Raw genomic sequence first — 13,913 nt, 5'->3', positions numbered from 1 at the left:
CATACTACTTCCTCAACTCTTAAGGATGGTTTCCTAAAGATGCGCAAAATAAAATCAAATCATTCACTAAAATATACATGAGCTACCACACATGAAAAATTGATAAAATCTCCCTAACGGAAATAAATAATTGCCAAATTAGGGAACTACTACATCTAATTTCAGATAGTAAACCAAAGGATTAGCTATACCTGGATAAAACAAAACATATAACAAGAATAACCATCCTCTCGATGCTAAATTCCAAGATTACCAAGAATTAGATCCAAATTGAAAGCAAAAGTTCACCCAAGTTTATCCACTTCAAAGCCGAACACAATGTCTTCGTTTTCACCACTCATGGAAGTGGTTCAAGTGAAGGTGCAGTAAGGAACAAAATAAATTTACATAACAAGAAACCCCTAGAGAAAGTATGAGCATAATTGCCTGTGCATTTCTACCTTTTACTTTTCACATATAATGCCTTCATTTCATAGTACTACTGATTGAAAACAAATGCGGAAAAAAAAAGTCAGATAAAGGATGAAATAAGCGGAACCTGTGAAAACATAAATAGGACACATCTTCAACACTCCGCAAACCAACCAGAGCCACTGCCTATCCTACTCATTCAGCCACCCTGACGAATTCTGCTGTGAATAGGGCTGGTAAGGCCTTGGAGCAAAGCCCAATGAGTTACCTTGAAACCCAGGTCGAGCAATTCCACCACCGTAGATGTCCCTTCTGCCTTCAGATCCCATGCTACTCATCCTACCAGGATATAACTCATCCTGTGGAGCGTACTGTCGCACAGGCGTATTGATCACTCCATATGTTGGATCAGTTGGACTCGGACGGTATCCAGGGACAGCACCTGCTACATAGTTGCTTCTGGGAGGCAAATACCCATCACCCAGCTGCCCATAAAGGTTACCCTGTGGTCGGACATCTGACTCCCTCGCATACATCCCGCCATTTGAGTGACTGGTGTATGGTCTATAACCAGGTATATCTGCATGATCTCTCTGGTAGCCCACAAATCTTTCATCTGAAGACCTGAATGCATACTCACGACCAGGACTAGAAGACTGAGAATACTGGTGATTTAAGCTCGAATAAGGCTCCTGCATTGGCAAGCCATTCCTTCTTGCCACGTCACCGTCCTGATGTACCCTGTGCCCCATATATTCAGGACCAGGACTAGCAGACTGAAGATATTGGTGAGTTAAACCTGAATAAGGCTCTTCAGTTCGCAAGATGTGCCTTCTTTCAAAATCCCTATCCTGATGTACCCCATACCCTGTCTCTTGCTCTCTCAGTGAAGCAGCAGCACTTTGACCTGCAAAACGCTGATAGTGTTCATTCTCTTCTGAAGACAATATTGTGCGATCAAGCGACTTATGATTGGTCATGTTGGGGGAGGAAGACAGAGATCTTTTCCCTATAGACTTGTCATCTGTTGCTTTTTCATCCAACTCTCTCTTACGTTTCGCTGTGGACTTATCCTGTCTTGATTTTTCATCCAAATCTCTTTGATATTTGCTTCTATCCTGACTCTCTCTCATTGACTTCTTATCAGACTTACTCTTGATTATATCCTCACTCCCATTCATTGACTTCTCATCAGAGTTTTTCTTCCCATGGATCCGTTTATCACTAACTTCTTTTCCACAGTTATTCCGTGATCTCTCCTTGTATTCTTGGTGCTGATGTTGCTTCATATCCTCGAAACCAGTGTCATTATTGATCCTTGTCGACACATCTTCTTCATGTTTCAGTGAACGATGGGCAGTTGTGTGGGAGCAATTTTCTTCTAATTTTATATTGGACGGGTGGCCATGCTGTTGAGCAATTACTTTATGGATGGTTGTCCAATCAGTGCGACTCCAAAGATAAAGCGGTGGTGCACTCACATTCCAGTTGTCCATTTGTTTGTCATTTTGATCAACAGACCCAGGCAAATAAAATGACTGGAAAGGAATACGGATGAGCCACTAGACAATTTACTTCTTATGTTGTTAATAATATATTTGTCTTAATAACAACTCACAAAAAAGGGGAGAAACAGTTTACCTTCCCACCAAGCAACGTATCATCCTCCCAAATTAAATCATATGGAGACCTCTTTACATCTAACCTGGTTCAAATAGAATAGTTTTACCAAAATCAGAGAGAAAAGAAAGAAGAAAAAGTTCACACAAATAAAAGAGATGCAAATACCGTTCCGTCTCTTTTGGAACAATGAGGATAAGAAGCTTTGGCTTAAACTCGAGTGCTTTGTTAATAAATTTGTTAGCAAGAGCAGCATTGACCCCAAAAGGAGGGTTCAGCCCCATGATCTACACCAAGGGGTAAAAAATGTAAGTCCAAGCAATGTATGGTGAAACTAATTAATACTGGAGCTGGTATATATCTGTCAATGTTGTGCTCTTGAGAAATTTTGTTTCCTACCAACTTCGATCCTTCAGGCAATTCGTCTGATTTGACAGTCATCCAGTCCCTCTTCTCAAAATTAAAATCATTCTGCAGGAAGGACAAGGAACTGCAATAAGTAATGTGCAAAACACCTAGGCATATAGAGAGTTACTCGTCAAAGCTTGGACATCTATCATCATTCCTTAGGCATCTTCCACCTGAAACATGCACTTAACAAGGAAAATAATTCACCTTTGGTGAGAATAAATCATAATTCTTATACAAGCAACCCTTCCCAATTCCATCCAGCTTCTTTTTCATGAGGCAACTAAAATCGTTGGAACCGCAACAGAAGTCCACAATCTGCTCAACAAACAACAAAAACTTTAATCCAGTGCCGGCTAACAAAGGAGCTTGTCCAATCTTAGAAAGTTTACAAATCATAAATAGCACGATCCTGGCAGATTTACAACTCACAGTATTGGGCATCAATTAATCATGTTCCAAAGTACAACAGGAGCAACACAGATGATTTGTGTTTCCCCTATTAAAGTACTAGCAAAGCAGAAAATCAACGAATAAAGTTGGAGAATTATAGCCACTTCACAGAATGAGAAAATTATTGTACTGAAAGTAGGTAAGAGTTCCACTCATAAAATGTAAGACCAGCACAAATTCCTACCATATCACCATCTCGAACATACCAATGAAGCATATCGACGATCTGCAGAGTAAAATCACGCACTCAGTCAAGTAAATATACCAGGTAGAGACACTACAGCCTGATGAGCAGACATGAAATAAGATGCACTTAAGAGAAAACCACATAGATCATGGCCAAGGGGAAGGGAGGGAAGGTGGTGGGTTTTGAAGAAAAACAGGTCCAAGCACGAAAGTGGATAGGAACCAATAGCCTACTTCTCATGAAAACCCCATTAAGTCAGTACTACTTCTCTTACGGTGAGACAATATAATTTATAGCGATCGACAGTGTTTTTCAGTCATTTTTGTTATTAATATCAAATAGAATTACTGTGATGTTTCAATACAATGAACAACGAAAATTTCTTAAGCTATTATTCATTATGTCTATCCTAGTGAGAGATCTGTTTACATCACCAAGAGAAATAACTGCTCAAGTGATCCAACCAGAAGGTGTGGAGATACATCAGCTGTCTTTCCCTACCCCACCATGCCCTGCCCCATGTACATCCCTAAGAGAAATCATAGCTCAAATGATCCAACAAGAAGGTGCATAAGTGGAAGTGTTGAAAGATAGCGAGTTGTTTTGTGCATTTTTTTCTTCGCATTTGCAAGAGGTGGGAATAGGATAGCATTCCTTGTATGATCCACTGAACATTAGAAAAAATTAATAGGAAAATAATGATGCACTCAACTCAACCAAGCTTGCGAATCCCTGTGTGATGATGAGTGATGACACTCTACAATCTGATGATTGGCATGCAAATGCACTTAGAGAATATACCAGATCATGATCAAAGTGAAACCAATGCTGAAAATGATCCAGCCAGAAAATGAAGATGTGTCATTAAACCTAGAAAGCGTAAATTTTGCCCTTTTTTCTTTTACTTCTCTTTGTTTTTGGGAGAGGTGGGAAGATAGCAATTTTATATAATGCATTGCTCCTTAATATAAAATAAAAAGGGAAAATGATGCACCATACTATGGCTGGAAATTCTAGAACGGTCATAACATAAACTCCCACGAAGACAAACAAGTACTTGCAAATCTGCCGTATCAAGATATGCAAACTTTTGATCTCCTGAACACTGAGATTCATTGTAAGTCAGTCATCAGCAGACCACAAGAGTTCCTAAATACAATTTTTTTCTGAAGTAACAAGAACAAGCAGGAGTTCCTCTCTTAACATTCCTGTGTAAACCTTATTTTTTCAAGAGACGTGATATAACGATCAAAAAGAAGTTGAGCCCAAAAAAACAAAAAGCTTTGCATAATTGAAACTCTTCACTGAATAATCATCACATGATGACACCCTAAAGAGCAGTATGTCACCTTAGGAAATGGAAGTTCCAAAACAATAACCAAGAAAGGGAAAATGGGGCCAGTAGGCAATGATATTACAAACAGGGAAAAGCTAACGGACATCACCAACTTATTTTATACTACCTTAAGAAGGAGCTAAATGGAATGACAAATTAGTAAAGAGGAGCTTCCCATCCCCCACACCAAACCCAAATTTAAAAGCCCTTAAACTTCAAGGCACTTAATCTTCTTTCTGGCTCACCTTCGGATACCACCAGGCAGAGAGGTAAAATCACACACATTAAGAATATCTTCTGACAACAAAAATGTTTGAAGGCTAAGCTCACCTCTCTAAGCTTCTCCACTTTAGTAAAGTGGCGACCATAGGACGTATAGCGCATGCCATATAGAAATGGAGCAAGATATACTCGGAGCTTGCCCTACAAAATAAGAAGAATTCATACAATTAGGGAAGAGCCCAAAAGGCATTCAATATAAATTTTGAAATTTAGGACACAATATAGAAGTCAGAAGAACAATATAGAAAGCGAATAGAGGTAAGATTTCAGCAACCACTGGCATCGAGTCCTGTTGAAAGTGCAATGAACACTTGAACCCACGAGAACAGCTAATATAAGATGCATAGACCTAGTTGTGCAGAATCGATTAATACTTCAGCACTACAAATCTCCAAACAGCCATCTAAATATGCAGAAAGAAAGCCAGCTATTTAATTGGAAGACCAGAATCAAACTTAATATCGAAACATTTCTATCCATTTAAAACAAAAGAAACTTAACCAATCAAACCACCAGTTCCATATTGTTATCTTTAGCCTTATTTATCAACATTCAATCAGATTCAGTTATTGACAAATGCTACTGAAATTTATTTTTTAAGAAGTGCTTATATACCACAACTAATTCGGGAAGAAATGATTAGCCATTAGTCTATGAAGTAATTTTCACAAGAGATAAACCAAAATACTAATTATTTAGATAAAGCAACCAAACACAAATTACAATGATCAAACCCACTATGAGCAAATGCTGATTTTATTACTGATATATTTACATTACGTGGTTGTTTGGTAGTGTGTATTAGAAAAAAATAATACATGGATTAGCTTTGTGTATGTATTTTAGTACCTTGTTTGATATACTTTCAGCCTATGTGCATTAGTTACACACTCTATTGAGAATTGAGTATTGAGGAGTGTATAATACATGAAAATTGATGATATTAGTAACGCAAGGAGATTTAATGCACGCATTAGTATGGTTAAAGACTCAATTGTCCCTCAAAATCTTCTTTACATCTTCTGCGCCATATTTGTGAAGGGTATTTTTGTACATATTTTTTAAAAAACTATGCAATGCATATTATTTTATTACATCAAACTAAACAATGCATAATAAATAATCTTTACAAAATTAATGCAAGCATAACTAATATATTCTATTTAGAATTATTCTTGTACACCCTACCAAACGATCCCTAATAGTAAAGAGAGATCCAAAATCTTTGGTGTGACATATATGTATCCTTTTCCATCTTTCTCTCTACCTCCACGTGTTTCCCGCAAGGGACCACCGCAACTTGTGACCACATATTTACTTTTGGAAGATACTTCTTGAAAACAGGTACAGAAGGAACCAACAATGTGCATCAAATGGTGAAATGACACTAGAGAAACAACTGATCGAGCCACCCATGCATCAAGAATGTAATGACCACTCTTTGATAGCTTACCTTTTAAGTCGAAGGTCTATCATAAACAACCTCTCCACCCCACATTATGGATAAGGTCAGCGTACATCTTACGCTCCCCATCCCCCACTTCTGCAATTACACCGTGTATAGGTGCAATTACACCGTGTATAGGTGCAAGGCAGACAAATGGAGGCTCACCTCTAGAGTCCTCTGCGAAAAGAAAGTACCACTAAAACACAAATGTATGTTCCACAGAGTGGTGGTTAAGTTGGCTATGTTGTATGGAAGGGAGTGTAGGCTAACTAATAAACTCTCGTGTTCAAAAGATGAGAGTTGCGGAAATGAGGATATTAAGTTTAATATATGGGCATACAAAAAGGGATAGGATCAAGAATGAAGATATCTAGGACAAGGTGGGAGTGACATCCATGGTGGACAAGGTAAGGGAAGTGAGATTAAGATTATTCAAGCATGTGAAGAAGAGATGCAGCGGCATAAAAGTAAGGACGTGTGAGAGATTAACATTGGTGGATTTAAATGAGATAAGAGGTACGGTTGAAAAGAAAATGAGGTAATTAAATAGGATATGGCGCATCTTCGTTAATCAAGGACAGGATAGGACCTTAGATAGGAGGATGTGGAAGTCACAAGTTAGAATAGAAGATTAGTAGATATTAAGTGGTGTCCCTCTTATATATGAGATAGGCATGGTGGTAGAAAGATCATTGTACATGTTTTTTATTTCATACCAATACTACTAACCGTATTCTCATAGTTTCTTGTCCTTCAATTTTGTTAGTACTTGTTGTTTTGTTGTCATTCGATTATAGCATTCGTTTGTTGTTCTTGTTCCTATTATTCTAATATCATGTAATGCTTTCTTTATTATTCGTTGGTTTCTTTACTTAGGTGTTTTCTCTTACAAACTGATTTGAGTTGCGTTACATGAGTCGAGGGCCTTTTGAAAACAGTCTCACAAATATTTTTTTGATCCTGTAAGCATATTATATACTACAGTATTCCCATAAATACACATCCCTCAACAATATCACTACCTTTATTTGGTTTGAAGAGGGGGGGGGGGGGGGGGTGTTCATCATATCATTTTGTTGTTGTTTAGGTTCAAAAGATGGCTTATTTAAGTTTGTTTTTTTTTTGGAAATAAGATGGCTTATTTAAGTTGGCACAAACAACTCAACATCTGTACCTCAAGGCAAAACTAGAATACGCAAATTGGAACTGAAAAGAACAATGAAACACATACCCTCCACTTCATTATCTGAGCAAGAAGCCCAGGCTCACAGACAGCTCTTGCATCTTCGACTTTGCCCCCTCCATCTAATATTTGTAAAGCTGCACGAATAGCCTGCAAGACATAAACTAGGTCAAATTTTTATGGAAGTCCCTTTGGGATCTGATTAAATAGGTCACATTTAAAAATCTAGGTTTAACAGAAACAAACATGAAAAGTTATTTCTGAAGTACCTCAACGGAACCCTCAACTTTCCCCAAGGTAATAGACTTGTCAAATTTTGACGAGTATGTGTGTGTTGTGGGTACTTTCTGCTTCACTATTTTCTCCATAGTTATGGAGGATTTAACGTCTTTCATCATGGACAATATTCTGCACAACAGACATATATAAGCTCACATCCAGAGCCAAAATTTGTAGCTACAAATCAAAAAAACCATCCTAAGCAAAGGAAAAGGAAGAGCTGAGATATCTCTGGGACCTCAACTGAAAATGGTTATTGACAGAGCTAAAGTGCTTCACCTGCTCTTTGATGCAGCATCTAAAGTCTGTGAACTGTTTTTCTCCCTTTTGTCAGACTTCACGATCTTGGCTTTCCCCTCTTCACCAGACTCACCGGGTTGTGATTCCCTACTAACGAGTGCATATAACTTATCACCCAAAGAGGCTTTACCTTCACTTTTGGTAGCTTTGTTGAGCTTTGCAGACGAACTCTTGTTCAAACTCTTTCTAGTGACATCAATAATTTTTTGTTTTTTGGAAGAATCAGGAAGAGACGATCCCTCTCTCTTTCTGGAAAAATCAACCTTCACTGCTTTGGATAATTTTTCAACAATTTCTGATTTTTTAGCAATCACTCTCTCGCCATTAGTCACTTCTGCAGGCATACCTTTAAATTTTCTTAATTGCTCTGATGTTTGTTTCTCCCTCGTACGATCTCCCGGAAATTTGATGTGATCTCTTGAAGGTGTAGCCAGTTCTTCATCCATCTCGTGTTTTCTGAAGAATTTATTAGAATAAGTCACTTGAAAAAATCAAGACTAAAGGTCACTTGAAACACCAGCTCAGATGGATAAGAGTAAAAGTACAAGTTGGATGTAAGTAACTCACAAACAATAGATCAAAATTCGATTTTTTATAAGACCATCCCACGCCCTTGGCAAGACATCATCCTCCTCCTCCTCTTCCTCCTCCTCATCACTTACTTCTTCATTTTTGCTCTTATCAAAAACAATTTCCCTGGCATTTTACATAAAACTTGTTACATTTATACACAAGGTACAGTCCACAGATAATTCAAGGGGAAAAAAGTACTTAGGCAAGCATTTCCGGTGATAGGATGTTGGACACCGTCTACACATGGCAAACTGTAGCTCAGGTTTATCTTTATCTTCTCTTTGTTTACAGACGCAACAATGATGCAGAGGACAAGCAAAAGATTCACCAGCAGCAATCTTCTTTTTAAGTTCATCAACCTTGGACTGAGCATCAGGATGAAGCAGCCTGGCAACACAATGTGGATGGTAAAAATGGCCGCAAGTCGCATTAACGCAACGGAAGACCTGAAAACAATACCTGAATTTTGACACCATATCCATGGAAAAAATCGAATTCACAGCACCAACTCAAAGCTAAGATAATGTTAACACAGGGATGCATACTTATAGTTGCTTTCTTAATGAAAAAAATGCCTCATACACAATTAAATGCATTAGGTACTTTGGCTAGCCTTTGTGCAAAATTTCTTTGCTTTTTCCTTCTATAGGGAAAGGAGTCAATAACTCCTATCATAGACGAATGATTGCCAAGTACAAATAAAGGAGGAACAAGATCGAACAAACAAAAAATAAAGAAAAGGAGGAGATGGCAAACCTACAGTTAAAAGGGGAGAATTACGTAGAAGAAGAAGACGAAACAGCACCCAGACAAACCAAAATATAAGGGTATGTGCTATCTCAATATGCAGTAAGTAATCTTTCCTATTGATTTAACAAGTCAACATTATATAGGTCGCTAGGAACATCTCCAAACAATTGTACTATTCCACAGCAGGTGTCACAATACCTCCGCATTAGATGATTGATCAGAAGATCCCAACTTCCCACAAGCATAGCACTGGTGCTGCTGATATTCACAATTCTTACAATAGAAATCTTGATATTTCATTGCCTATAAGGGGAAACATGTATTAGTAGTAGGAATCAATTTGCTAACCAGAAATGAGGATAACATCACTAGAAGAATAGAAATTTATCAACAGAAAGTTCTAAAAGTATTTCATTGTTCAGGCAATTTTTGACATACCTTGACATGAGCTTTTGTAAAACCAAGAGATTTACACTGAGATTCAGCACCATCATCCACAGTAGCATGAAATGACCTCAAGCACTTTCCATCACAGCTGGTAAGGACAACAAGAGGCATATTATTTGGAGAAGCAGAAAAAAGGCACTAGATAATGATACGCAATTCAGAAGCAAAACTAACCACCTCGGAAAAGGGAAGCAGAACTACCTACATGCTTCTATCAGGTAAATATTGACCATGAAATTATAAAAGTCCTTAGGAGAACTAGGTGAAAAGAAAAATGTCAATAGCAACAGAACAAAGTAAGAAATCCTAAACAAAGGAGGTGGGCCTGTCGCTATACATCCAGTTAGACATCGGAATGCTGAGCTTATCAGTCCCTTCTTTAGACTTTACTTCACTAAGATGACGAACAAGCTGAATCAATGGTCTACACCTATGTACAAATCTTTATCGGGGTGCAAACACAACATCAACACTGGAACATATATCAAAGAAATTTGGCAAACTATTAATTTTCGTATGTGATTGTCCTTGTGGAATGGTAAAGGCTTAGCACAGACCAAAGAAGTTCACCACCATCGTCACATATTGCGCAGAGAGATTCGAAGTGATTGTAATCAGACTCGTCATCTTCTTCTTCTTCTTCATCGTCATTTATGATCTCATCGACTATAAACTCAGATATTGATCCAACCTGCCAAGAGAAACAAGCACCAGCTCAAAAAAAGAACAAAATATTCTATTCCTCAGTTCCTGCTTCATGTCTAAGAAAAGCAAGGGAAAGAATATGTACAACCTCGTCAAAGATTTTCTTCTTCTTAGGCTTCTCCTCCATAAATGTAAGTAAAACCTGAATAAAACAAGGCTCAAAAAAACGACCTGATTGAATTCCACTTCGATTCAGACACTAGTTAATTCATATTTGGAAAAACATTATGTTATTTACAGGATAGATCAGAAAGTACTTTTGGATAACAACATGAGAATAAAATAAATTTGAAGCCTCGACCCATAATTAATTTGAAGCCTAGGTCAAACCGTCAAAGTGGGAAAATTTAATAGTGATATCAGTCAAGAAACATGCTAACGTACATTCAGTTTTACCTCCTTATGCAATTCTACTTCAAAGATGGAAAAAAGACGACGGAAAATCCAATAGATAACAAAAGTAAATTTATTTATATTTTTGAGGGGGATAACAAAAATGAATTTAGAACCATTAGAATCAGAGATCGTTCCACATGCTAACTGAATGATCACAACAAGGAATCAACAAACCTTAGATTGTGCCAATTTTCCATCACGCTTAACAATTTCATTGATAAAATTCATGTGATCCACTAGATCATTTTCCGAAGGCCTGGGCTCATACACACTACAAAATCATAGGTAAGATTCCATATTTCTCGAGGGAAAAAATATATATATTAGTATACAAGATATCTATAAGCGAACCTGAAAACTTTAGATAAATGATCCCACAAAGCTCTGCCAGAAGATTCTGGATTTCTTTTCAGGAAGTGTAACGAATGCACAGTGACCAAGATTGACCTAATGGTATCCTGGAAAGCCTTTCTTGGTTTTTCAAGTTTGATCCAATCATTCTCTTTAGACAAAACTGAAATTGCTGGCTCTATACGTGAAGAATCAATCTTCCATGTTGTGACTTGCTTATAAATCTTCTGAAGACCATTATCCGCAGTCCCACGCAAGAAAATATGTCTTTTATTCCCATCCAAACTCTCAGTGTCATTCCACTGAAATGTTAGCTCCGCAAATGAAACAGGTTCATCCTTATCATCCACAAATTCATAGTTAGAGACAGTACTTGGGACTGCTTCAGCTTCATCATCAGAAGATGCCATTCCCACTTCCCCCAATGCTCTGGGGCAACACCTGACTACATGCCAATGAAATTCACTCAGTATACAATGATTAAGAAGCACGAAGTTAAGACATGGCTTCATATAGCGGAAAAACTTTCTTTGCAATAATACAGTAGAAAACTTGTTTTAGACAAAAACGAAGCCTCCATCGATGTGAAAATATCTGATCGTTAGGCATGGTTATATATCTAAAATTGGAGTTCAGCACCAATTTTGAATTCAATCCTGCTATGCTTATAAAGTATATTTAGAAGTTAGTACAATTACTTGGGATTATTAAAGGCTGATTAGGAGTAATAAGGCGAGACTCATGGACAGCTAATTTCCTATATATAAAGTGGATAGACTGCTCGTCTTTACTCCCATGCTTGTAAATTTGACAAGCGAAGAGAGATTCAGAGTTTTGAACCCAGATTTTCTGGGTTAAGGCAAAAACAAGTATATAAACAACCCATACGACCAAAAAATTGTTGTAGGACGTTGCGATTCACCGAAATCATTCACTTTCTAGATAGGCGACCAAAACGCAAATTCAAACTACTTCCTTGCATTGCCGAATTGAGGCAAAAACAAGCAAGATAAACAACTCATTCCACCAGAAAACGTTGTTGAACTATGTGATTCACAAAAATCATTCACTTTCTGAATAAACATCCATAACACAAATTCATACCAACTCCTACACTGCTTAATTAAGGCAAAAACAAGGAAAATAAACAATTCATACCACCAGAAACGGACGTCGAACAATGCAATTCACCAAAGTCATTCACTTTCCAAATAAGCAAACCAAAAACAGAAGCATTCATAAACCGATTATTCGGTCCAAAGAATTAACAAAAATTAGGGCTCTGTACATACATTCGATGAAGCTACATAGCGTAACGTAAAAAGACCGCACCTGTGTATAGAACGAAATCGAAACGACGGCGAAGTCGCCGGAGAATTGCGGTGGCGCGCGCAACGGAGAAACCCTATTTAAGAGTATCCGGTGGTGGTAGAGAGTGAAATGTGAGAAACTCGGAACTAGCAGAAATTTAACGATACTGACGCCAAATTTATAAGTCTTTTTTCGTTTTCCCTTTTTCCTTTTTAGTAGATAAATTTTAATTAATTATTTATTTCTCCAATAATTAACTTATTCATATAAAAATACCAATAATATATATATTTATAAACGCTGAAGTTATCGATGGACCATTAAAGTTGTCCGCATAATTCACTTAGACACATTAACTAAAATTTGTACTAGGGGTGGACGTTCGGTTCTTCAGTTTGATTTTATCAAATTTCAATTCGGTTCTTCGATTTCAGTTTTAGAAAAGTGTGCACCATATTTATACTAAACTAAGATCGGTTTAATTCGATGTTTTTAATCGGTGTTTCGAATAAAAATAAAGTGAAACTATGATAAAGTGTTAAAAGTTTCATCACCTTAATAAAAATAAAGAGAAAATAAATATGCGACATTATTTTTGGTTTCTTCTGTACCTGAATGAATAAAGAAAAGAGCAAATATAAGGACTCAGCTACATAAACAGAAGAAGTACTAGATTGTCATTATAATGTTTTATCACTAAAACAATGTTTTGTCGTAAAGGGCTAGGTGAAGTAAAAAGTTTAAATGGGTCATGTAAATTTTTTGAGTAAAAAATGTTTAAGTATATTAATTAAGCAACATAATTAAATTTATTTGATAAAATTGCGATTCTTTGGTGCACCTTAGTTTTGGGACCTTGCACCGAATTCCAAACTGAAAAAGCGAAGTTTCGAAAATAAAGAACCGACACCAAAAAATCAAAATAATTCGATTTGGTTCGATCTTTAGGTATTTATGTCCACACCTAGTTTGTACCTATTGAACACCTTGACAATTCTGAATTTGTACCATTTAGACACTTAATGCACACGTGCAACAAAAAGTTTAACCTGCACCTAGTTAGGTGCGTGAATTATTTAATCACCTTTTCAGTTTTTTATTTTTTCTTTTAATAATTACTATTTTTTAAAATAAAAATAACTATATTTCTTTCTTCTTTCCTTTCAAAATTATAGAGGTTGCCACCAATTTTTTATAACAATAAAATCTACCACTTTACATTTTTTTTTTATAATTTTACTTCTTCTCTTATGCTTAAGTTTGATAAGAAATGGAATCAACTATCTATATTTTTTTTTGTCGGAAAAAATGAAGAACATAATCTAAGTTTTTATCGAAAAAGGAATTCATCATTCACTTTTTTGCCGGAAACATGGAGGCCACAAACACTTCTGCCGATCCACACTCCTCCTTGCTTCATAACAAAACACAAACAGAAAGTAAAATTAAAATCAAAATAAATATAGATGAACAA

The 13,913-nt window shown here is 36.8% G+C and overlaps 1 protein-coding gene across 3 annotated transcripts; it reads right to left on the bottom strand.

The window, feature by feature from the left end:
* Positions 1 to 270: 270 nt before the first annotated feature.
* LOC101249403 (protein ENHANCED DOWNY MILDEW 2) lies at positions 271 to 12,633 on the bottom strand. Of its 3 annotated transcripts, none has more exons than XM_010328890.4 (19): positions 12,461 to 12,633; positions 11,129 to 11,573; positions 10,952 to 11,048; positions 10,470 to 10,523; positions 10,234 to 10,367; positions 9,668 to 9,764; positions 9,428 to 9,532; positions 8,678 to 8,925; positions 8,474 to 8,602; positions 7,886 to 8,362; positions 7,597 to 7,735; positions 7,376 to 7,477; positions 4,746 to 4,838; positions 3,077 to 3,118; positions 2,647 to 2,757; positions 2,431 to 2,502; positions 2,200 to 2,318; positions 2,053 to 2,116; positions 271 to 1,949 (listed from the first exon to the last, which is right to left on the bottom strand). In XM_010328890.4, the coding sequence occupies exons 2-19, from the start codon at positions 11,536 to 11,538 to the stop codon at positions 603 to 605; spliced, it is 3,840 nt and encodes a 1,279-aa protein (XP_010327192.2). In that variant the 5' UTR covers positions 11,539 to 11,573; positions 12,461 to 12,633; the 3' UTR covers positions 271 to 602. The 3 variants fall into 3 exon arrangements, with proteins under 3 accessions (XP_010327192.2, XP_010327193.2, XP_010327194.2); XM_010328891.4 differs by having other exon boundaries at positions 11,129 to 11,569; positions 12,461 to 12,621; XM_010328892.4 differs by lacking the exon at positions 3,077 to 3,118.
* Positions 12,634 to 13,913: the final 1,280 nt, after the last annotated feature.

The sequence above is a fragment of the Solanum lycopersicum genome, chromosome 10 (genome assembly GCF_036512215.1).
Source record: "Solanum lycopersicum chromosome 10, SLM_r2.1".
Taxonomy (NCBI): Eukaryota; Viridiplantae; Streptophyta; class Magnoliopsida; order Solanales; family Solanaceae; genus Solanum; species Solanum lycopersicum.
This window is presented reverse-complemented; position numbering and strand designations above follow the sequence as displayed.